The 23,909-nt window shown below is 37.3% G+C and overlaps 1 protein-coding gene and 1 long non-coding RNA gene across 2 annotated transcripts; both read right to left on the bottom strand.

The window, feature by feature from the left end:
* Positions 1–4,634: 4,634 nt before the first annotated feature.
* Positions 4,635–18,042, bottom strand: LOC106152971 (uncharacterized). Its single transcript, XM_086998296.1, has 9 exons — positions 17,906–18,042; positions 14,904–15,198; positions 14,641–14,722; positions 10,018–10,232; positions 9,412–9,531; positions 8,457–8,581; positions 8,077–8,130; positions 7,543–7,582; positions 4,635–6,952 (listed from the first exon to the last, which is right to left on the bottom strand). The coding sequence occupies exons 2-9, from the start codon at positions 15,154–15,156 to the stop codon at positions 6,804–6,806; spliced, it is 1,038 nt and encodes a 345-aa protein (XP_086854422.1). The 5' UTR covers positions 15,157–15,198; positions 17,906–18,042; the 3' UTR covers positions 4,635–6,803.
* Positions 17,906–23,514, bottom strand: LOC147759323 (uncharacterized). The gene is made up of 4 exons (XR_015331576.1): positions 23,379–23,514; positions 22,900–23,027; positions 18,435–18,552; positions 17,906–18,042 (listed from the first exon to the last, which is right to left on the bottom strand). It is a non-coding gene; the product is annotated as an uncharacterized LOC147759323 (long non-coding RNA).
* Positions 23,515–23,909: the final 395 nt, after the last annotated feature.

The following is a 23,909-nucleotide window of genomic DNA, read 5'->3' as shown; positions in this document are numbered from 1 at the left end:
AGAAATCTCACAGTGCCGGCACTGTTCAAAATCACTCAAAATCACCAAAAATCGACCCGTCTCCGATTTTTCCAAAAAGTGACGAAAATCAATCTACCACACCTGTCATTCATAAAAAAATGTGTAAACGCGCCCGGGTCACTTCATCAAGGCCCCCAATTCTAGCTTTAAAGATGATCCAAAAATAAGCTCTGAGAACAGAATCTGAGAGGGGGGGGGAGAGAGAGTTTTTGCTCTATTTCTTCCTTAATGTTGACACCACCACTCTTCCAGCACTTTATTCTTACTACAAATGACCGAACACACCTACCTGACACTATAATGAAGAAAAAAAATTTTCATCCCTACCTGGCCAAAATTGAAGAAATCTCACAGTGCCGGCACTGTTCAAAATCACTCAAAATCACCAAAAATCGACCCGTCTCGATTTTTCCAAAAAGTGACGAAAATCAATCTACCACACCTGTCATTCATAAAAAATGTGTAAACGCGCACGGGTCACTTCATCAAGGCCCCCAATTCTAGCTTTAAAGATGATCCAAAAATAAGCTCTGAGAACAGAATCTGAGAGGGGGGGGGGAGAGAGAGTTTTTGCTCTATTTCTTCCTTAATGTTGACACCACCACTCTTCCAGCACTTTATTCTTACTACAAATGACCGAACACACCTACCTGACACTATAATGAAGAAAAAAAATTTTCATCCCTACCTGTTCCTTCGCATGTACCACAAACATCATCATCTTTACGAGAAGATCTTCAAACCCAGCTTGATGCTTTTCTGGCCGCGTCATATTCGTGTGATGGTTATCTTAGACAATGAATCGAAAGAGGACCATGCGTTGGAAGCAACGATAAGAGACAGCCCGCCTTTTCCGAAGGTTTTCTTTGAAGACCCCTACCCAGAAATATACAACCATCGAGGGCCAAGCCGTATGCAGCGGTCGATGTTTTATCCCGAAAATTACACCAAGGCCGAGTACGTTGGCTACGTGGATACAGACACTCTGTTCGTTACGGTTGTTACGCCGGAAGACCTTTTCAGAGACGGCAAACCTATCGTGGTCGGCGTCGTTGGCCAGTTTCTGACGAAAGAATGGGGAATGACAACAATGAAGCATTACAATTTATTCGGGACTGGAGAAGTCATGAAATGCATGTCATACTTTCCTGTCATCATAAAAGTAAAACATGTTGTTGAATGTCGCCATTACTTGGAGCGGTTACATAAGAAATCTTTCGATGCAATCATTAAAGAAATATCAGTCGACAATCTCTTTTCTCAATTCAGCATAATGTGTCAATGTATATACACTCTCCATCGCAAGGAATACATCTTTCGCATCCAAATGCGCCCAAACGGAGACTTCAAAACCGAACTCCCCGGGAGAGCACCTCTCAAAACTTACAAAGAAAATTTTACGACGGAGGAACTATCCCCCATCGCTAGAACTTCAATGCATTGGAAATATCAGACAGTACCCAAACAGGAACTGTTGAAAACACCGTACGACAGGGAAACTTACTACCCTCAAGCTCTTCTGATGGGGATTTGCTATTCCGGTGGCTTCGAAATGTGCCCGAATCACTGTAGATTTTTCAGTAGGAGCGTCATTCAAAGAGACCTGTTTAATTTTGAGTTCACCGACTGGACCTGGCACCCGGGCTGTATGAAGGCTCAAGAAAGACACTACCAGGATGTGAACCGATTGTTGTCGTATTACAAATCGCATGGATTCCCCATATTTGGCGAGAAAAATACCACCGTGGCATGTGATCGAATTTATAAAATGCTTCAGGTCGATAAAAAGTATTCACTGATTACACCAACGTAGGCATGGCTTTTCAAAGTTTTAATATTAGTATGGGTATCTCTGATATGATGATGAAAGTACAACAAGACGTATTTTTTTAAACAATTTTTTAAAGACGCATATCTTTTATATTTTTTACTGTCTGATATTTTTTAACCCAGTGTTGTTGCTGTATGAGATTATTTCTTTCTTTGTATTTTCAATATAATTTTTGGTAGTGTTCATATTAATTTAATTTACTTACTGTAAGACGCGTTGAGATTTGTGGAAAATTTTTGTGGAAAAATTTATATTACTACTGTCATGTTGAGTACTGCATTGGGTTAGATGGTAAAGTCTATACAGCTTTCCATACAACTTTATTTTTTATCTACTTTATTTATTGATCTGTTTGCTAGCTTTATGTACTTGATTTAATTTTTTTGCCTTCTGTAGTTACATAGTATGGAAGCAATGTTTTCGTCTGTCATTTGTTTGTTTAAAAACTTCGTTCACTGCTTGTATTGAGGGCCATGTGCAACATGTTTCACGTTCTTTAAATATAGTTTTTATTATTATAATTATTACTTTCGGGATATACACGATAGTGTGAATACATTTTTAGTGTTAACAGCTGCTGACTTTATCCCCCCCCCCCCTCCCACCCTTAGCTGAACTGACAGCATTATAGAAAGCTAAAGGTAGGATACCATCTTTTTAGAAATGAATATGTATCTTGGACAGTTCGTATCAGACCGGTGTAGGGTAACTTGTGATTATTTAAAGATTATCTTGTGCTACGGCACTTAAACATAATAATAACACATTGTTTAGTAGTAAAGCATAAGTTGAACTGTTTATTTCCTGAAACGAGTCATTTTTCCCACAAAATTATATCGAGTCATTTTGCCCCTTTGCGACCGCGCCATACTTACGGAGGATGTTTTACATAGAGAAGCCCATTGAATTAAGACATCCAAAAGTTGAATGGGGTATATATATATATATTGATGCTTACTTAGGTATGTGATCTTATAGTGGTCACTTCTATCGCTTCTGATAGCTTGGGTATTTTCACCTCACAGAAAACTACAAAAATATAACTGAAATAAAATATGTATATTGTACAAGTAGGAACAAGCTGGAAGTAAGTTAGTCTGAAAACAGTGGGATATATCAATGAACTTTATAATTATAACTTAATTGACCAATGGCGCGTGAGTGACTTGGGTTCTTAGGGTCGATGCCCACCCAAGTTCTCTGAGTATATACTAATGCCAAGTAGTTCTATGTATGTGTGTGAGTGAAACTGGGCGGTAAAATTTTAATTTAAAATTTAAAAAGTAAAATTCCTACTGTTTGTGCCTTGATCATAGCGTGGCTATCACTAAATTTAGTTATATTATAACTTATAAGATGCGTATACTGAGACGCCATTTCGTCAACGAAGGGCTCCGACGTGATTCCAAATCCCGAGTGAAGTCTTTCACTTCACGTGCACAGAAAAGCATAACAAACAACCTCACATCTTCAGTTAAAAACGAAATTTTACTTTATACTGTACACTATTCACATTTTATTCTATTTATGTAAATGGGATCAATATGTGTGCAACAGTAACTCCAAGTAATTTACATGCATCGAAAGGTTCACTATATAATCGGGGCTTAAGTAAGATCAGCTGTGCTACATTTAACATTTTATGGGCACATTTGGGATGAAGATAGCCAAGGCATGTCACTTGATTCACGTATTTTGATCTATTTTAAGCATACTCTGTGTGAAAGAACCAAAAGGGTTATCAGTTAACTCGGCTTACTTTCATCTTGAGAGTTCAATCCCTTTGATACAGTAATAATAAAATTGTACAACTACTACGATCAAAATTGTCGATGTTGATTGCTGTCTGTCATGTTGGATATCCCGCGTTTTTCGGGAAGTCAACAGTCAACATGGCCCGCAACATGTCATGGTGAGGTAGATATATATATATATACTGCGGTGTCCTGGTGCCTGGAAGTTAAACTGGAGACATGCCCCCTCGCCCTCTAAAAAATTTTGAAATGTATTCCGTTTTTAAAGCCCCTTTCACACTAGACGGCGTCCTTTCTGCGTCCTTTGTGGACTATGTAACTGGCATCGATATGGTCGTAGAGAAGAGGCATAAGCATCGCTTTGGCTGCAGATTGAATCCTCAGTGATCGATCAGTTGTCGGCACAGAAGTAATGGTTTTATTTGCTCTCAAACGGGGCCGTTCTAACGGAAGCAGAAAGGACGCCGTCCAGTGTAAAGGGGGCTGTAGTACTACATGGACTCTCAGCATTGAGCTGGTCTCTTGTTACCTCTCTCTCTCTCGTCTCCCCCGTAGATTTTCCACGCAATCGTGCGCTCACACAAACACAGGATCTTTCGCGTCATTTTTGCCTCATTCTGACGCCGACTGAGGGAAAAGTAAGAAACTCCTTTTGGACTGGAAGAAAGCGCAACAGCAATCTTTATACCAATTGCATGCTTCGTGATTTTGGTAATGATGTATTTACTGTTCTCATAAATGAACTGAGCCAGAGGATTGTATGCTCAAGCTAATCGTGTGTGTATCTGGTGGCATATTTTTAATTTTGCTGGTCTTTTTTTGCTCAATGGAAATGACAGTGGAACGTCAGATTTGAGGAGCGTATGCTCTAAACTTGAATAAATGGTATATAATATAGATCGACATTTTGTACTTTCTGTACCGCACGTCAAATTAGGTATGGTAAATGGAATTTAAAAAATATTTTAAATGGTTTACAGCTGTGAGATGATCATATGTAAACAAAAACACATGCCATGTCATGGAACTCGAGTTAGGACACAATTTTTGACCAATAGTGTACATGTCTACATACACACACAAGAATCCAGTATGAAAAGCGTTTCAATGGAAAATTGATAAATCAATATACAAAGCAAAAAATAAATAAAATAAAAATAAATAACTTGGGTAGCCATGCTCATTTCATCACAGTCTAAGGGTTATGTATAAGACCAAATTTGTTGACAAATTTGAGACACTTGTTAATCCATTCCCTAAGCTTTTAAAACAAAAACCCCTGAAAGAGCATTTTAATAGACATATTCTGTAAGATGGACACAAAATTGTCAACAAAACATACATCTTTATCATAAGTGTTTGAATATTTTATATAAAATCAACAAAATTATCATAAATCATTTGCGCCTCTGTGCGGCAGTGAGATCTACAATTACATGTATATTCACCTTCTTCTCCATCAGAAAACTATTCACTGTACCCAGAAGTTCCTGAATATTGACCATGTTATGGCTTTACTTATGATATAAATGAAATCAATGTTTGTCATGTTCAATATGCAGTGTTTACACTATAGGATTATCATATTCTCACTGCTGTTTGGTAATTACCAATAAGGATTTACATGTATAATACATTCTAACAATACAAAACTCCACAAATTTATGTACAATCACAAACAACTGATAAATGAATTACACATACCAATACAATCAGGTCTTTGAACCTTAGGAATTATATGCACTGCTGCTCCCCGCAAGAAAACGCAGTAGTATCGAAGTAGCAAGGAAGCATTAACGCAGTAGTGGTGTGGAGCATATTTGCAGTAGAAATGCAATATAGCCTACTGCAATTCTACTTCAAAAATTACATAGGGTTGTACAGAGGAGGAGCATTAATGCAGTAGATTAGCAGCATGATAGAAGCATGTTTCAAATATGCTAATTAGCTTCCACATCGAAGCAGATTTGAAGCATGTTTGCAGTATGATTGCAGTAGTCTACTGCGCTGGAGTATCTACTTCATTTTCGTGCGGGTCGCCTTTGGACAATCTTAAATTTAAACTTCTGAATATCTACTGAGACAGTCAAATAAAGAGCTTTGTCTATCTATGTCTATTTTCTCCAATTTAATGTACTCACACTGACAGCCAAAATCCTGAAAACGCTCACATACATGTGGTACGATAGGTACCTGTGCTTGCAATAAATGGTACATCCATTTATATATATATTTCTACCTCCGATTCTTATAGCCAGTAAGATATAAACTATCCCATTTGTGGTTTTCTGTACTTTAAATATACCATGTTCATCAGGGGAAAATGGAGAACTATCTGGTTTCTAGTCAAAATCATATTATACTCATAATGAATTAATTATTACAACAGCTGCATTGACACCAGACTCTTCTCTTTTCAGAGAATAGGATATTACAATTTTCAAACTAAATGACCAACCATTTCAAACTTGCATTTTATCTAAATCTTGTTTACATATTCAAAATACGTGCGCCCTTTTTGATCTGTATCTAAACCAAACACTTCAATGTAAAATGACTTCCTTTAAGTTTGTAAACAGACAACGTTTAATTTAATGCCCTGTTTGCTTACAAATAAACTTTTGAACTGTGTTACTATTAAGTTCTTCTTTAAAATATCACACTGCAGATTAAATAACCAATAAATCTTACCAAAAACCAGACAAAAAGACTAAAGCATGACTGCCACTCACCTAATTTACCTGGAATATTTTATTTTACAGACCAGCATATATAATATGTACTGCTGTATTGTATATCCTTGAGGCTTTGCAGGTATTGTGTACTTTTATATACATAATGACATATACAGTAGTCACATTTTGCTTTCAATGTCTTCAGCACTACCATCAGAATGTAGTTGAAAATGTCACTTCTGCACTTTTTTTTTTCTTTTGTACAAAATAACCTTATGCACTTATATACATTTTTCTGAACCAGTTTTAATGGTCATCCTCTTTGCATATGCATATTAGCTGAAAACTAACATTCCTAATAAATAAATAAATAAATAAATAAATAAAATAAAAATAAAAGCCATATGTTTTCAACTCTCTTTTACAATTTCGTCATTCCTTCAGGGTTCTTTTACCTCCTTTCCCTTACAGAAAAGGATGTCTTATTCTGCCACGTTTCATTTGTTATTTTTGTCATCTTCCTCATTCATCGTTTTTCTCCTCGTCCTGGTCCCCTGTGGCCTCCTCATCCTCCTGGAGCATGGCATCCTCATCTATTTCTTCTTCTTTTTCGTCCTCCTCCTCCTCAGCTGCCTCCTCACCATTGGTGTCCTCCTCAGCCACATCCTCACCTGAAAGTCACAACAGGGGCTACCTTCACAAAAGAACTAGAAGGCGCACAATGAGTGTTAGGCCTCTACAGAGGAAAAAAACAACAACAAAATTTCATTTTTTCTCCTTAATAACCAATGGACCTCACATGCAAAATTGTTGATAAAATTATTACTCAGTTTTTGAGTTAATTTTTTTTTTTTTTTTTTTTGTTTGTTTGTTTTTGGGTCACATTCATGATAGAGACAGATAAAGGCGAGTTTCTTGACACCTTCCTCAGAAATCAGTTTGCAGGTGTTACTGTTTCCTCTACCCGCAGTTAGCGTCCCCTCCCCCCAACTCTCCTATTTTTTTGCTATTGGGTGAACTATCATAGTAACTGAAATCAGCCGAAAACTATGGTCTGCGTCGTGCTTTATTCCATGGAGAGTCACAACATGCAGGAAAACGCAGGGCAGACAGAATGTGGCACAACATACAATTTTCTGCTCAAGCAATGGTTAAGTCTAATTAAAGTACTCATAGCAATTTTTTTACCTAATACTGAGTGCATAAAAACAGCAGATCAAATTCTTATACAAAGTCCAATTTAAAGTTCAGGTTCATTTACCTTCTTTCCTTGACTCCTCTTTCTCTTTGCTATTCCCAGCCTGTGTATATGAAAACACCATTATTTACTCTCTCTCAAATCATATTTACAAATAAAGGAATAAATATAAACATTGTAATTCATGCATCAGCATGTACTGCCAAAAATGTATAGTCTGATTTGTATATATATAATGATGTATGTGCACAATATAATAAAAGACTACACCAGGATCTTAACATCATGACAATATTTACAAGAGCCTTTATATTCTTGAACAGCACAACAAACATCATTCAAATCAAAATCACTGAGAGCAATTTTCCAAGTCTTGCTGATACTAAACCAACTGGAAAAATATCATATCTTTGTTATTATGAAAATCAAATCCCTTCACAACTTCAGCTTCATAAATCACTTCTCAGTCAACCAATCAGTTATTTGAGCAATTGTTCAAATGATAAATAACAAACTAACAAGGTACTTTAAAATTCTTTTTTTAAACACCAAATTCATGTGAACTGCTCTAAATGAGAAATATAAAAATACACAAACCTCTGTTGTTTCTGTGCCGTTGGTGCCGGCCTCTGCTGCTTTCTTAATGGCACTCTGGAATGTTTAGAGTCGATAAATTAAACCCACTGATTGGTAGCGATTTGTCTTCACCAAAGCAAGTTATTACCAAGATCAAGCTTTAAACAATTTAGTACCATTTTCAGTCCTGTACTCTTACTGATAACACTGTTTTCTTTCAAATTGCCTATACCATTTATAACGATAAGTAAATAAAGTTTACCTAGAATATTAAAGTCAAATGTTTCTAATAAACGCAAATATTTCTAATTCTTCGAAATGTCAAATCTATCCAAAATGCATAAAAACCATGTATGTATTTCAGTTGTAGCGCTCTAGATCTGCATATGGCAAAGTTTTACCTGTTCTTGGATTGGTGGTACAAATATGGACATGTTGTGTTCGGTTTGGCAGTGGTTACATAACTCCCAGCTAGTGGGGAACACTTTCTTACAGGTAGCACATGACACCACAGCTGGTTCACCATCTGAGGGAAAAAAAAAGCATATCTTTTGAAATAATGGCCCAATCCTTCGAACTCGACCTGTATTTTATGAATATTCATCAGTTCCATGAGTTTGAAGACAAAAGCCGAAATGTTCTTCCACTGATCGTGTTATCACTGAAAGTGCATGGCAACAACGACAACATCAACATCTGTATCTGCACATAAAAAACATCAATGAAAAGCAGGAATTCCAAAAACCCTGACAATATTTCAGAAAAAGAAAATAAATAATTAAGAATGTTAAAATATTATACTAAAACAGTACAAACATCACTACCAGACCCAAGAAAAGTAACTCTGAGAACAAAGAACTCATCCAAAATGGCATGAGAGGTTTCGTGTTTAAAATTTCCCAAAGTTCACTTGTCCATGTTTTCACCAATAGAAGGAAAACCATACGGTCAGGGTTTCCAAGCTTGAAGGGATAACAACTCTTTGTATGAGATTCAAAAATTCCACATTCAATAAATTTTTAACAAGATGTTAACAAGACGTGAAAATGTAATAAATTGTATTTTACCACCAAAATTGCAGTTAATCGTTATATCTGGCTATCACGAGACGGTGGAATGTCATTGATTGCTACCCTCTGTAATAATCTCTGAACAGATTATTACTAAAACATACTCTTAAAAAAAATTAGATTACATTTAAAGTCTCTGTATGGGAAAATTACCTTTCCTTCAAGATAATTCACTTTATGGCACTTTTCCAGCCAAAAAGAAGAGTTGTTATCCCTTTGAGATATGTAGCCGAAATAAGTGGTCCCCTGAAAATCCTATCCAGTACTTATCAATTTCTTTTCTTACCAGGTCTCTTGCATTTACACAGGAACTTCAGTTGACATGTCCGCCGTTTGTGGAGTGCCAGCTCCTCAAAGTCTGTGAAGATCCACTTGCAGTTCCCACAAATCAAGATGTCTGGACTGTCTGAAGAAAAAATACAGAACGGATCACAAGTGTAGAACAAAAAATTGACAGACGATCAGAGCAAAGCAGATATTTTTTAAAAAGACAATTAACACAAAAATCTTTTTAAAAATTCTGCCTGAAAATGTTACAGAAATCTGCATCAAATCTATACCATGAAATATTACTATTTAAAATTATGTAGGAAGAGTTCATACAACGTGATATGAGTAGCAAGAAAAGATTAAACTTAATGGTTTCTAAAAAGACTTAACAAATATGAGGCATTAAGTTCACAGCCTCCATCCCTCAACCACTTGCTACATGAACTCATTAACACTAAGAAAAAAGGTCAAGTCTCACAGGTTCCCCAATAAACCACATGTTTAACCTCTGTAAAAACATTTTGTTTTACCAGCCTAACATGAAATGAATAACATTATCTGGACACTTAGACCCCCCCCCCCCCCAAACACAGACACACACACTACACACACATCTTCCTACCATATTTCTGCACTGGTCCTTTGGGCTGTGTGCTGGCAGGCTTCCCGCCCCTGCCCTTGGGGATATTGCTGACCAGTGACACCAGGTTTCTCTTGTTAATGGACCCCATGGGGTGGGCCATCCCTGGACGCTGTTTTTTCATGGGAGGGCCTCCTCCTCCTCCACCCCCTCCCATTGGCCCCCGTCCTGGCCCTCCTTGGCCCCCACCCTGAGACCTGAAGCACAAATGTTGATAACATTTTTAATTTTTTTAAATTTTACATTGAAATAAAAAAAAAGAAAAATAAAAAAAGGACTGGGTGACTGCATCACAATGGATCATGGTCTTCACTTTCAGAAAAAAAATTCTTGGTCTGCTTTTAGTCCAAGAGCCTGCTTCACAAAGTCTGAGAGCTTTTAGCCTTAGCTTAGACTGCTTAACTTGGATAATCAAACGTGTGGAGTCTAGTTTGCAATAGTGGTGTTAGAGCATTTCACAACTGGCTCCCCATAAATGTATTAAATATATCCACATGGACTAATATCACCCCCATGAGCATTAATCATTGTTAAGGCAATTTCAATCCTCTCTGGGGACTTGGTTAAAAACAAAGGTTGATTCGCCGTCAAGATGGCAGGATCACGTTCTTCGCAAGCCGTGAACATTTTAGTGATTTTAGTGGTTTTATTGCTACAGTTTACGCCCAGATATGATTCTGATGTATTATTAACTTACAGTGACAATTTTGGACATGTGTTTGTGGAATGCCATACGAGTTTGGGTGAGAATTTCGGACTTTTAGGTGCGACATCTTTGCTGTCGCCAGGGATACCTGAACAAACATGGCGCCGGTCTGTTGTTGCTGAATCGGCAATGTCGACATCGAACTTCTGCTGGCATCACGGGTTCGTATTACTTCTACTGAGTGGTGACATCCACTTGAATCCCGGACCAGCCAAAAGGAACTACAAATACCCATGTGGAATATGCAGTAAACCAGTAAAGTCCAACCAGAAGGGACTATGTTGTGATACTTGTGACTACTGGCATCATGTCAAATGTTTGCCGGAAGTGATTTCTGTGTCTAACGCTGAATATGGGAGACTATCAGCAAGTGACAGCGATTGGCACTGCTACAATTGTCAATTGCCATCAATCAGTGATTCTTTCTTTGATAACTCAGTATTGGATAGTACACAGTACTCCAGCAGTAGTGATGGTGAGTGTGAAAATACTGATTTCTTTGATAACATCAAAAAGGACCATCCCAAAGGGTTTATTGCTGCCTACATAAACATTAAGTTTTCGCCACAAAGTAATTCACATCCGTGAATCACTGAGACGAGTACCAGTGGATCTACTAGGCATAGCAGAAACCAAGGTGGACGACTCATTCCCAGATGAGCAGTTCAGAATTGATGGTTACCGGTTGTTTCGACGAGACCGTGATGAAAAAGGTGGCGGTGTCATGGTCTACATCAGGTCGGATATACCCTGTCGTCGGATGAAATGCCATGAGACCGAAGCTGTGGAAATGATAACCGTGGAGGTAGTGCCTAATAAAAAGTCAAAGTATCTCCTCATGTGCGCTTATAAGCCACCTAGTCTACAAAATGCAACCTTTACTGAAGAAATGGCTAACATTTTGGACAAAGCTCACAGTAACTACACCGACATATGTGTGTTAGGTGATCTCAACTTCGATTTGCTACATGACGCCAAAGGTGAGCCATTAAGAGACTTGTGTGATCAGTATGATTTGGAGCAGCTGATCAAACAACCTACAAATCACACTATTCATGGATCTACTCTTATAGATGTGATACTTGTGAGCCGAGCTGACAAATGTGTTAAATCAGCAACCATGAATACAGGATTAAGTGATTCGCATGACATGATATATGTTGTGTTCAAACTGTTTGCTGCCAGGCTGCCAGCAAAAACAGTGACTTATCGCAATTATAAGCAATTTAACATGGATTTATACATTCAGGAAGTGAACTACATTCCCTATACTGTGTGTGAAATCTTTGAAGACCCATCTGATAATTACTGGGCTCTTCAAACTATGCTCAGGGAGATTATGGATGAACATGCACCCCTGAAAACTGTCAAAGTGCGAGCCAAAGAGGCTCCTTTTATGAACAAAACCTTACGAAAGGCTGTGCGAGACAAAAAACGACTGCAAAATAAGTTCAGGAGATTCCCTACAGATGCTAACTGGGAAAAGTACAGATCTCAAAGAAACCGTACAACTCGCATAAGGAAACAGGCCATAAAGGACTATTTCAATGCCAAGTGCAGAAATGGACCTAAAAACTGTGATTTCTGGTCTACGATAAAGCCCTTCCTCACAAACAAAGGGTCCAGCGATGGAAACTCCATCATGATACGAACAGAAAATGCCATTGAGACTAAGCCGCAGGAAGTAGCCAATGTGATGAACAATTTTTATGTGAATATTGCATCGCAGATTGGGGGTAACCTTGATCTAGATCAAGGGATGACCTCCAATACAGACTTTGTACAACAGTGTGAAACTTACTTCACTGATCATCCAAGTGTGCAAAATATCAAATCTAGTATGAACAATTGTGATTTCACTTTTGAACATACCACACCAGATGATGTAATGAAAATCATTAAGGACATGGACACTACTAAGGCAACAGGTTGGGACAGTGTACCACCGAGATTACTGAAACCTGTAGCTACATGCCTTAGTCACCACATCACGTCAATCTACAATCAGTGTGTTGATACTTGTGTATTTCCGGATGGTGCCAAACTTGCTGAAGTGGTGCCACTCTTCAAGAAGGATGACAACCTTATCATGAAAAACTACAGGCCTGTTAGTATCTTGCCTGCTTTGTCCAAAGTACTGGAGAAGATACTTCATCATCAGCTGGCGCCTTTCCTTCAGCGGATCCTGGATCCCAGGATGGCCGCTTATAGGAGAGGATACAACTGCCAGTATGTGCTTCTTCGCTTGATCGAGGACTGGAAGCAGTCCTTGGAAAATCGCAACCACGCAGGAGCCATCCTAATGGACCTGAGCAAGGCGTTCGACTGTTTGCCGCACCAGCTCATTATCGCCAAGCTCAGGGCCTACGGCATGTCGCAAAAAGGTTGTGCCTTGATATGGGCGTACCTTTCGTCACGCAGTCAGAGGGTTAAACTCTCTGGACATGTCAGTGATTGGCTACCGCTGGTAAAGGGGGTCCCGCAGGGTTCCATCATGGGACCGATCCTCTTCAATGTCTTCATGAATGACATTTACGCAACGATCACCAGAGCGTCGTTATACAACTATGCTGACGACAACACTCTAGTCGCTATGCACCCAACCCGACAGGAGGTGATAGAGACTCTAACTACAGAGTCAGAGACTGCCATAAAGTGGTTCAGAGACAATATGATGGAGGCTAACCCATCTAAATTTCATGCTATTATGTTAAATGAAACTACAGATAGAAATACTATCAGTATTGATAATGCTAATATCACCACAGAACCACATGTGAAACTATTAGGTGTGAATATTGATGAAAGACTTAATTTTCATTATCATATCAGTGTACTATGTAAGAAGGCAGGTGCTCAACTTAAAGTGTTACAGAGACTTTCACAGTACCTTGATGAAATGTCTAGACTACAAGTCTTTAGATGTTTTATTTTATCACAGTTTAACTATTGTGCTTTAGCTTGGAACTTTTGTGGTGCTGTAGATTGTGCAAAGATGGAACGCATTCAGTACAGAGCCTTAAAGTTTGTGTATGATGATTTTGAGTCTAGTTATAGTACATTACTAGAGAAAGCAGGGTTATCTACTCTTGAGCTTTCTAGGAATAGAGCTGTAATAATTGAAGTGTTTAAATCAGTAAATAAGCTCTCCCCACCTTTCATGTGGGATTTGTTCAGTGTTAAAGAAGTACCTTACAGCTTAAGGAACTCAAATCAGTTGCTTCAGAAGCACTGCAGGACAAAATGCTATGGATTAAATTCATTAGCCTACAGTGGTGCTAAACTATGGAATATGTTGCCAGTATCAATGAAAAATTGTAAAGATCTGGACACTTTTAAAGGTATGGTCCAAAACTGGACACCCCAGTCAAACTGGAAATGTGAATTGTGTGCAAATGTATAGCCTAAAAGGCATTCTGGTTTTAAATCTCAGGTAGCCTCTATTTATTTAAATTTTATATCACTATTATAGTACTTCACATTAATTTATTTCATTCTGTCGGTGATATTAGCCTGCTATGGCTAGTGTTGTGCTTGTTGGAAAACTGACGTGAAATAAAATTATGTTATGTTATGTTATGTTATCAGATTCTCCGAGAAACATATCCTTGTTATCAATATTCAGTTAATCTTTTGTACAACAGGCCCTTGGATAAATAGCACTCTGAAATCTAGTAACTGCCTGATTGAAACACTGACCATTATCCTTTTTAAGACATTAGGAGGTCTAACATTTTATTCCCAGCAATGAAAATATCTGCTTCCTACACTTCAACTTTAGTTAAAAAATATAATCAAAAATAATTACAGCAAAGCTTTACAATACTTACATGCATCAAAATACAGAAATTTGTTAAGCCTATAAAATTTCTTTAAATATTTCCAGTGGCACCACCTACCAGTTATTTCCAGAAGGCCCTGCATTATGTGGTCGCTTAGCACCTCTTTTATGTTGCTTTGGTTCTGAGACAAGGTTTATATCTGTCAAATAAAACATTGGATCTTAAGTATGGGTATGGGTTTTAAAAAACGTATAGTTGCACAAAACACTAAAACTTGGAATGCCTTATGTGCCATTAAAATAAAATTTAAATCCAAGTTAAATAACATTTGACCACAGACAGTATGCAGAAAAGCATGTAACCAAGGCAACTTAGCTCACCTAAAGTCTGGCCGGCGTATATCATCCCGTCCTCTCCGTGTACCGAATTCCGAGCGTCAAACTCGTTGTAATACTGTACAAAGGCATACCCCTTATGCATGGAGATCCCAGCCACTGGCCCATAGCAGGCAAATATATTCTCCACATCTTCCTTCTTCACCTGAAATGTGTTAAGGTTGCCGACAAAGACGCGGCAGTTCACCCACCGTGGGTCTGACGAGTTGGTAACATTGCTTATTTTAGCAGTGTTCATAGTGTTACAGCTCTGCTTTTTCCTAGCATACCACAGGTATTCCTGAAGCAAAAGGTATGCCATCATCAACAGGTGATACAGGTAATATAAGGTGATGTATATTTACTGTCTTTAGACAATGGAAACAATTTGGACAATGTATGATTTATTAGTCAATACAATACTTTATATTTTTCACTAATTTAATGGAGGTTTTATTTGTGTACTTTTACTAGCCTCATGAGGGCCCCGGAGAAGATAAAGTTTACATAGACCTACCATTTTACCATCAATAAATATAGTTAAATAAATAATAAATGTTTTATTTCACCTAAGCACTTTTTAAAAACAATTAACAATTTTATTTATCTTATTCTTATCAAGTGAATATAACAATTAATAGTTTTACAATCTGACTACTGGTATTTTGGTTGCAAATGAACATTATTGTTATGATTATTTATTATATAACGAGTATGATAAGTTACAATATTGGCAATCAGGCATTTTAAATATTATAATATGCATATCATGATGGGAATATCAGACATAATGCACTTGGAATATTCCAATTTCTATGGAGAGAGAGAGAGAGAGAGAGAGAGAGAGAGGGAGATAGAGGGGAGGGAGAGAGAGAAGCAGAGTTTCCTAAAAAAGGGCATATTTGTGTTCAGAAAGTCATAATAACTATAAGGAGAAATATCAAATTATTTTTTCAGAATTAATGCAATCTATAATAGGTATACATATCACAATGCGCCAGGGGTGCCACAGTAACCACTGTCTAGCTGCAGTGCTGGCAAAACTGTGACCAGCCTGATCACAGGTCGCATATATGACATCCCTTTCAAATCTCTCTTTTAGCAATGTGTAATTTATACCATTTATAAGCTCAGGTAATTTGCAATCTAATTTTAAAACAAGGCAGCAAAGCTGTCAAATGTACAGACAAAAAACAGGAAATAACTATGCACAAAATAGGCTACTGTCAATTCTGATGCGAAAGTACATTATGTTAAACTGCAAATTCAACATCAAATTTTAATTATGCTCAACAGGTAATACCAATGTAAGTAAAATGTGTAACAAGTTCACACTTTGAAAATATATAACTTCCAGAAAAAGAAGCCAATTAGACTGTTTTTCCAACTCAGGCTGCATTTTAGTCCTGTATTTCTTTTTTGAAAGTTTGGCAATCATAAGTAACATGGTTTTCCCATAATGGTCATCATGGCAGCAGCACCCAAAATTGTGTTTTCTTCTATTCTGATGCCATATTACATAATGGTTAACAGCATAATGACTGTTAATTTTTAATAATAAAATATACGTATCATGGATTTTCAGAAAATGTGACTAGCATGGGTCTTCAAGCCCGTGGAACTTCAAAGTCACACCTTGAAAATATGTGAAAAATTAAATTTTCACAAAAAAAAAAAAAAAAAAAAAAAAAAAAAAGTTTAACTGGCAGTAAGAATTACCAGACAGACTGCATTGCCTACTGAAGCTGTATTTTAGTCCCATGTTTCTTTCCTGTAAGTTTGAGAACAGTAAGTGACATGTTTTTTCTTAAATGGTCATCATGGGAGCAGTGCCCAAAATAGTTTTTTTTTTCAAATTTTGATGCAATATTACATAATGTTTAACAGCATAATGATCATCAATTTTAATAATAAAATATTAGTATTATGGATATTCAGAAAATGTGACTAGCAAAGGTCTTCAGGCTGATGGAACTTCAAAGTCACAACTTGAAAATGCCAAAATGTAAACAAGACATCAAAATGTTTTTTTTTTCCAGTTTTAACAATTTCTAACATAAAACAAAATTAACAGTTTACTACCGTTTTTATATGATCAACTAAGAAAATTGATGAGATGGGAAAAATATCAATAGAGCAGTGTTAAATGTCCAATTTCTTCCATTCTGAGATTCTGAACATAGTGAATGATTGAATGTGACAAACTGCAATGATATGAGTTTATTTCCATTTTTGAAACTTTATTACATAATACACGACAACAAGTTTACCATCATTTTTACAAAATCAACTAACAATGTTGTAAAGATGCAGGAAATGTCAAACAAACACTTTTACATATCTTATTAATTAAATAATGAAACTGTTAACATGCCTAAGAATTGAATCTGAGGAAATGTGAAAAAACAGCATAACTTCTAAAATAATGGCCCGTTTATGCTGATTTTTTTAACTCAACCTGCGTTTTAACAGGATTGACCACTCCTGTGAGTTTAATGACAATTGGCCTATCTGTTTTTCTTATATTGTGTTTACAGTGTTGCATATATGCTGAAAAGTGAAAAAAAAAAGAGCATAACTACTAAAATTGTGGCCCGATCATGCCAATTTTTTTAACTTGACCTGCGTTTTAGTAAGATCGATTACACCTGTAAGTTTCATGACAACAGGCCTATCGGTTTTCCTTGAAATGTGTTTACAGTGTTGCATATATGCTGAAAAGTGAAAAAACAGCATAACTTCTACAATAATGACCCGATCATGCTGATTTTCGAACTTGACCTGCGTTTTATGAATATTCATCAGCTCTGTAAATATAAAGCCAAAAAGTAAAACTGCCTTCCACTTATCGTGTTTACAAGGAAAGTGCACGGCGCTGGCGACGACAGACGCAGGTGATGGAAATATGTACAGACACATCTGTGTCTGTACATAAAAAAAACAGAGCTGTGTATCTGAAATAAAGGATTGTTTTATCTATTTTTATTGATTTTACCATTTCTACTCACCCACAGTCTTGGCTCCAGTAGTTTTGTTCCTCCCAATCACGTTCACACAGAGCAGAGCATGCGAGCGGGAGGAGTGAGGAGTGCTCATTCATGTTCGTGCATGCTGTTGCTCTGTTCCTGTGTCCTAGGGCAAAGGTCTGAAAGGAACAAGATATACACTCTCACAGGAAGTCTTTTAAAACAACAGGCTGTCTGCTATTGATGAAGATGGCAAAGTACTGGTGTGAAATACTATAATATACACATTTTTAATTGTCATTTTGATGCTTTTAAAGATCGATAACCAACTTTTCCAATCCATGCACACATTTCATTTAAAACAGTGCATGCGAGTGTGTGTGCACGTGTGCGTGCTGTCCATCTGTCTATATGTGCATGCCAATAAATTTTAGTCTTTTCAGTCAGAAGGACAATATACCAAAATATATGGACGAGCACGTGCTTATGTTTGTACAGATTGCAATTCCATAAATGTGTGACCAAAGCACCTTATATCATGTTGGCATGGTAACTTAGTCGATGTCCTCACCTCATTAATGTCCTCCACAGACTGGACCCTGATGGTGGTCAGCCCTGGGACATACAGACCCCCCTCGGGGCTCATCTTCACCTCCATCTTGTAGCTGGGGTCAGAACTCAAAAGGTCTCTGGGGGTTGATAACATTAAAATCATATTGTATGTTATACTGTTATCTACCAGATTTGGGACTGATCGTCTTTACATCTGTTTCATAGATGGGCTAAGAACTCAACAAGTATCTGATATTTAATAAAATTCATATTTATATCACATTAATTATATATACTTTTTAATTTATATAAATATTTAACATGGATTTTATATAATATATTTAATTACTGATATTGTTCTAGAGTCGTGCCTATGTAAAGTATCATATTTAAGGAGCTAGATGACATATATGATCAATGAAATAAATCTTACTGCTAAATTCCAGATAAATCCAGACCAATGTTTTTTACTATACTCCAACGCATAATTTATCAGTCAATTACCAGAAAATAGTAGTGCTACTGTAGATCTCCATCAAACTGACTGTGACATCACACTTTACCTGATCATTTCATTGTAGATCTCCATCACACTGACTGTGATGTCACACTTTACCTGATCATTTCATTGTAGATCTCCATCACACTGACTGTGATGTCACACTTTACCTGATCATTTCATTGTAGATCTCCATCACACTGACTGTGATGTCACACTTTACCCGATCATTTCATTGTAGATCTCCATCACACTGACTGTGATGTCACACTTTAACTGATCATTTCATTGTACATCTCCATCACACTGACTGTGACATCACAACTTTACCTGATCAATTGTAGATCTCCATCACACTGACTGTGATGTCACACATTACCTGATCATTTCATTGTAGATCTCCATCACACTGACTGTGATGTCACACTTTACCTGATCATTTCATTGTAGATCTCCATCACACTGACTGTGATGTCACACTTTACCTGATCATTTCATTGAAGATCTCCATCACACTGACTGTGATGTCACACTTTACCCGATCATTTCATTGTAGATCTCCATCACACTGACTGTGATGTCACACTTTACCTGATCATTTCATTGTAGATCTCCATTATACTGACTGTGATGTCATACTGCCACTCCAGACAATAGGCCTATTGGTTTTCCTTGAAATGTGTTATCAGTGTTGCATATATGCTGACAAAAGAGAAAACGTAAGGGCAACACTGAGCATATCTCTGCTAGTTTTGAAGATATGAGGGGCAAGAAAATATGCAAAGGTCAGTTCATGGTATATGATTTCCTATTCAAGTTAAATAGTAACTATGGGTATCTCCTTGCTAATTTTGTAGATAAAGAGGCCAGAAAACATGCAAAGTATAGTTCATCATAAAAAGTAGGTCAAAGGTTAATTTCAAGGTCACAGTTAGATTGCCAGTATATGACTTCCTGTTCAGGTTCAATAGTAACTATGGGTGTATCTCTGCCAGTTTTCGAGATATAAGGGAGATAATTTTTGCAAAGTTCAGTTCATGGTGAAAAGTAGGTCAAAGGTCAATTTCAAGGTCACAGTTAGATTATCAGTATATGACTTCCTATTCAAGTTCAATAGTAACTAAGGGCTTATCTCTGCTAATTTTTGAGTAATTCACATTTTATTTTCACCACTGAATTTTGGATGTTGAACTTTTTGATTAGTGCAATGCCTAAGCCGTATCAAAAACAAAAAAAATGGACACCACCCCCAGTGCTGCCCTTGACAAGTTCTACAAAATGCAAAAAACAAGAGGTCTCTAGCATTAACGGTTCCAGAATTAGAGAGAATTTTCAGTTTCGGCATCTAATGGCCGCTACTACCATGAAAATGCACCGATTGACCCCAAATTCACGAAAATGAAAGATGACCCTAAGGGTAACACCTGCCCATAATATTATAGGTAAGATATGTTTCGTTTCTAAATATCGGCTGAAATAATAATTTTCTCGCAAAAAATTCCCATTTTTAGAAAATTTTGGCCTGTTTGACCTTGAAATAAAGGTCAAAGGTCAAATCCAAGGGCATATTTGAAATCCTCACATATGACTTTTGGTCAGCCATCTGTTGTAATTTTTCCCATAATTCCATCGGTTTGGGAGATATTTAGCATTGAATTTTCAAAATTTTTGACAAGGGTGCATTTCAACGAGCGTCACGCCCAGGTCAATGCACCAACTGAGACAAAAAAACCTGGGGGTTCAAGTTGAGATTATATGTGACCTAAATCCAAGAGATGGGGACACAGGTCCTTGCGGTCTAGGAGGAGAAGCGGTAACGGTGACTCGTATCCCACGTCATCCTGCGGAGCCGCAGGAGCCGCAGGAGCCGCAGGAGCCGGCGGAGCTGTACGAGACGGGTCGGGACTAAAACCATGAGTACCGCCAGCTTACACGCTGGTGGTACTAATAATGTCATTTTTGACCACAAGTTGTCTGCTTTGCCAAGCCTTATGTTTTATTTTTCCGGAGTTCAAAATTTATTATCCATTACCGTACTGCACATTTTGCTTTCACCACCAATATGTACTTTTTGATACAGCGTAACGTTGGAGATAAAAGGGAAGCAAAATTTGCAAAGTTCAGTTCATGGTGAAAAGTAGGTCAAAGGTCAATTTTAAGGTCACATTTAGATTGCCAGTATATGACTTCCTATTCAACTTCAATAGAGACTATGGACCTATCTCTGCCAGTTTTGGAGATAAAAGGGACTCAAAATTTGCAAAGTTCAGTTCATGGTGAAAAGTAGGTCAAAGGTCAATTTTAAGGTCACATTTAGATTGCCAGTATATGACTTCCTATTCAACTTCAATAGAGACTATGGACCTATCTCTGCCAGTTTTGGAGATAAAAGGGACTCAAAATTTGCAAAGTTCAGTTCATGGTGAAAAGTAGGTCAAAGGTCAATTTTAAGGTCACATGTAGATTGCCAGTATATGACTTCCTATTCAAGTTCAATAGAGACTATGGGCCTATCTCTGCCAGTTTTGGAGATAAAAGGGAAGCAAAATTTGCAAAGTTCAGTTCATGGTGAAAAGTAGGTCAAAGGTCAATTTTAAGGTCACATTTAGATTGCCAGTATATGACTTCCTATTCAACTTCAATAGAAACTATGGACCTATCTCTGCCAGTTTTGGAGATAAAAGGGAAGCAAAATATGCAAAGTTCAGTTCATGGTGAAAAGTAGGTCAAAGGTCAATTTTAAGGTCACATGTAGATTGCCAGTATATGACTTCCTATTCAACTTCAATAGAGACTATGGACCTATCTCTGCCAGTTTTGGAGATAAAAGGGAAGCAAAATTTGCAAAGTTCAGTTCATGGTGAAAAGTAGGTCAAAGGCCAATTTTAAGGTCACGTTAAGATTGCCAGTATATGACTTCCTATTCAAGTTCAATAGAAACTATGGACCTATCTCTGCCAGTTTTGGAGATAAAAAGGAAGCAAAATTTGCAAAGTTCAGTTCATGGTGAAAAGTAGGTCAAAGGTCAATTTTAAGGTCACATTCAGATTGCCAGTATATGACTTCCTATTCAACTTCAATAGTAACTATGGACCTATCTCTGCCAGTTTTGGAGATATAAGGGACTAAATGTTATAATTGTGGAGTTACCATAATGTGCCATAAATTTCCTACAGAAAAAATTAATTAAAATAAAGAAAAGGTCGTTTTGGTCAAAATTCTTGAAATGGGAGGTGCTCTGAAGTTCCAGATGTTCAAATTTGATGAAATAATGTCATTTTTGACCACAAGTTGTCTGCTTTGCCAAGCCTTATGTTTTATTTTTCCGGAGTTCAAAATTTATTATCCATTACCGTACTGCACATTTTGCTTTCACCACCAATATGTACTTTTTGATACAGCGTAACTCGAAAACCGTATGGAATACAAAAAAAACAGAGACCACGTTCAGTGTTGGGCTTCACATGCTCTACAAAATGCAAAAAAGAATGGATGTCTAGCATTAACGGTTCCCGAATTAGAGACAGTTTTCAGTTTCGATATCTTATGACTTTTGGAAAGCTGTCTGTAGAAATGTTTCCCATAATTCCTTCCGTAGGGGAGATAATTAGCATGTAATTTTGCCATTTTTGGACAAGGGTGTATTGTAATGAGTGCCACACCTAGACCCCAGCACCGACAAAGCCCAAATTTTACGTGGAACGAGTTGAGATTATAGGTGACCTAAATCCAAGAGATGGGTACGGAGGCCCTTACCGTCTAGGAGGAGCAGCGGTAATGGTGAGATGGCGACGGAGCCAGAGGAGCCGGCGGAGCCAACGGAGCCGGTGGAACATGCGGGTCGGGACTAAAACCATGTGTACCGCCAGCGCCTACGCTGGTGGTACAATAAACTTGATATACAGACAAAGGACATTCAGATCTCTGATACTATTAAAAAAAATTTAGTCCTCTATCAGGCAAAGATGTAAGCCCCAAAACTTACTTTAGACTTCCAGTAAAACCAGCCCCAGATGGCTGAGTGGACTTGCTCACCCTGTGGCTGATACTGCTCTACTTCTTCTTCATCAGAGCTGGGCATGTCCGGCTGACCATTACATCCATACGGGTCATCTGGGCACAGAACAGAGAAATACAATGTCAGCAATATAATAGCATTTTTATCAAATTATTCAAATATAAATTGTGTATTTTCAAATGATAAATAAGTAGAAAAAATAAAGCCATACCAAAAGCATAAATCACACTGATAAACTGAACTTTTTACAACTTTTTATACTCCTCTGATAAGATATGAACCCCAAATATTGACAAATTTCCAAACAGTGAAATTTGTGATAAAACATATGTGGTTCTATTTCAATGTTAGACTATCAAGATCAATTTTTTCTCGAACAAAAGTAACATTATAAGCTTTTTAAGGACATAACAGTACATGTACAGGTTTATTTAGCCTTTCCTTACCATCTAAGCCTAGCTGTTCCCTCCACACATCAACTCTGGATGGGGATGGTCTTGCCTGCTCTCCTACCAAACGAGGACTGAAAGTCATAGGTGTCTTAAACACTGGCTCCCTGTGCTGTGAGAGAGAAGAAGATGAAAAAAAATTAAAGCTGACAGACACTTATTTATTTGTTGCGCCTTCCTGGCATATTTACCACATTCATTGGAAACCATAGTATTTAATGAAAATGTTGTAATTATTCTTTTTACTTTTTTATCATCAACCAATAAAATATACTACAGTTAACTATAAAATCAAATCTCCCAGTTCAATAGCAATAGTACTTGCACAAATCTTCATGTTTAATGAGATATTTACTCCTTTTTTTCTTTTTTTTTTTTTTTGGCCAAGAATGAAGCATATTCAATAATTCAGGGCACTGAGATGTTTTGAACACAGTAACTGCTACATTTCTCAACTATTTCTCCAAGTCACTCTGACCAATTTACTGACATTTCACTAAATAAATTAGGACTTTAGCAGGGATTAAC

Source organism: Lingula anatina, unplaced genomic scaffold (assembly GCF_051362555.1).
Source record: "Lingula anatina isolate TDL-2025a unplaced genomic scaffold, LinAna3.0 unanchor8, whole genome shotgun sequence".
Taxonomy (NCBI): Eukaryota; Metazoa; Brachiopoda; class Lingulata; order Lingulida; family Lingulidae; genus Lingula; species Lingula anatina.
This window is presented reverse-complemented; position numbering and strand designations above follow the sequence as displayed.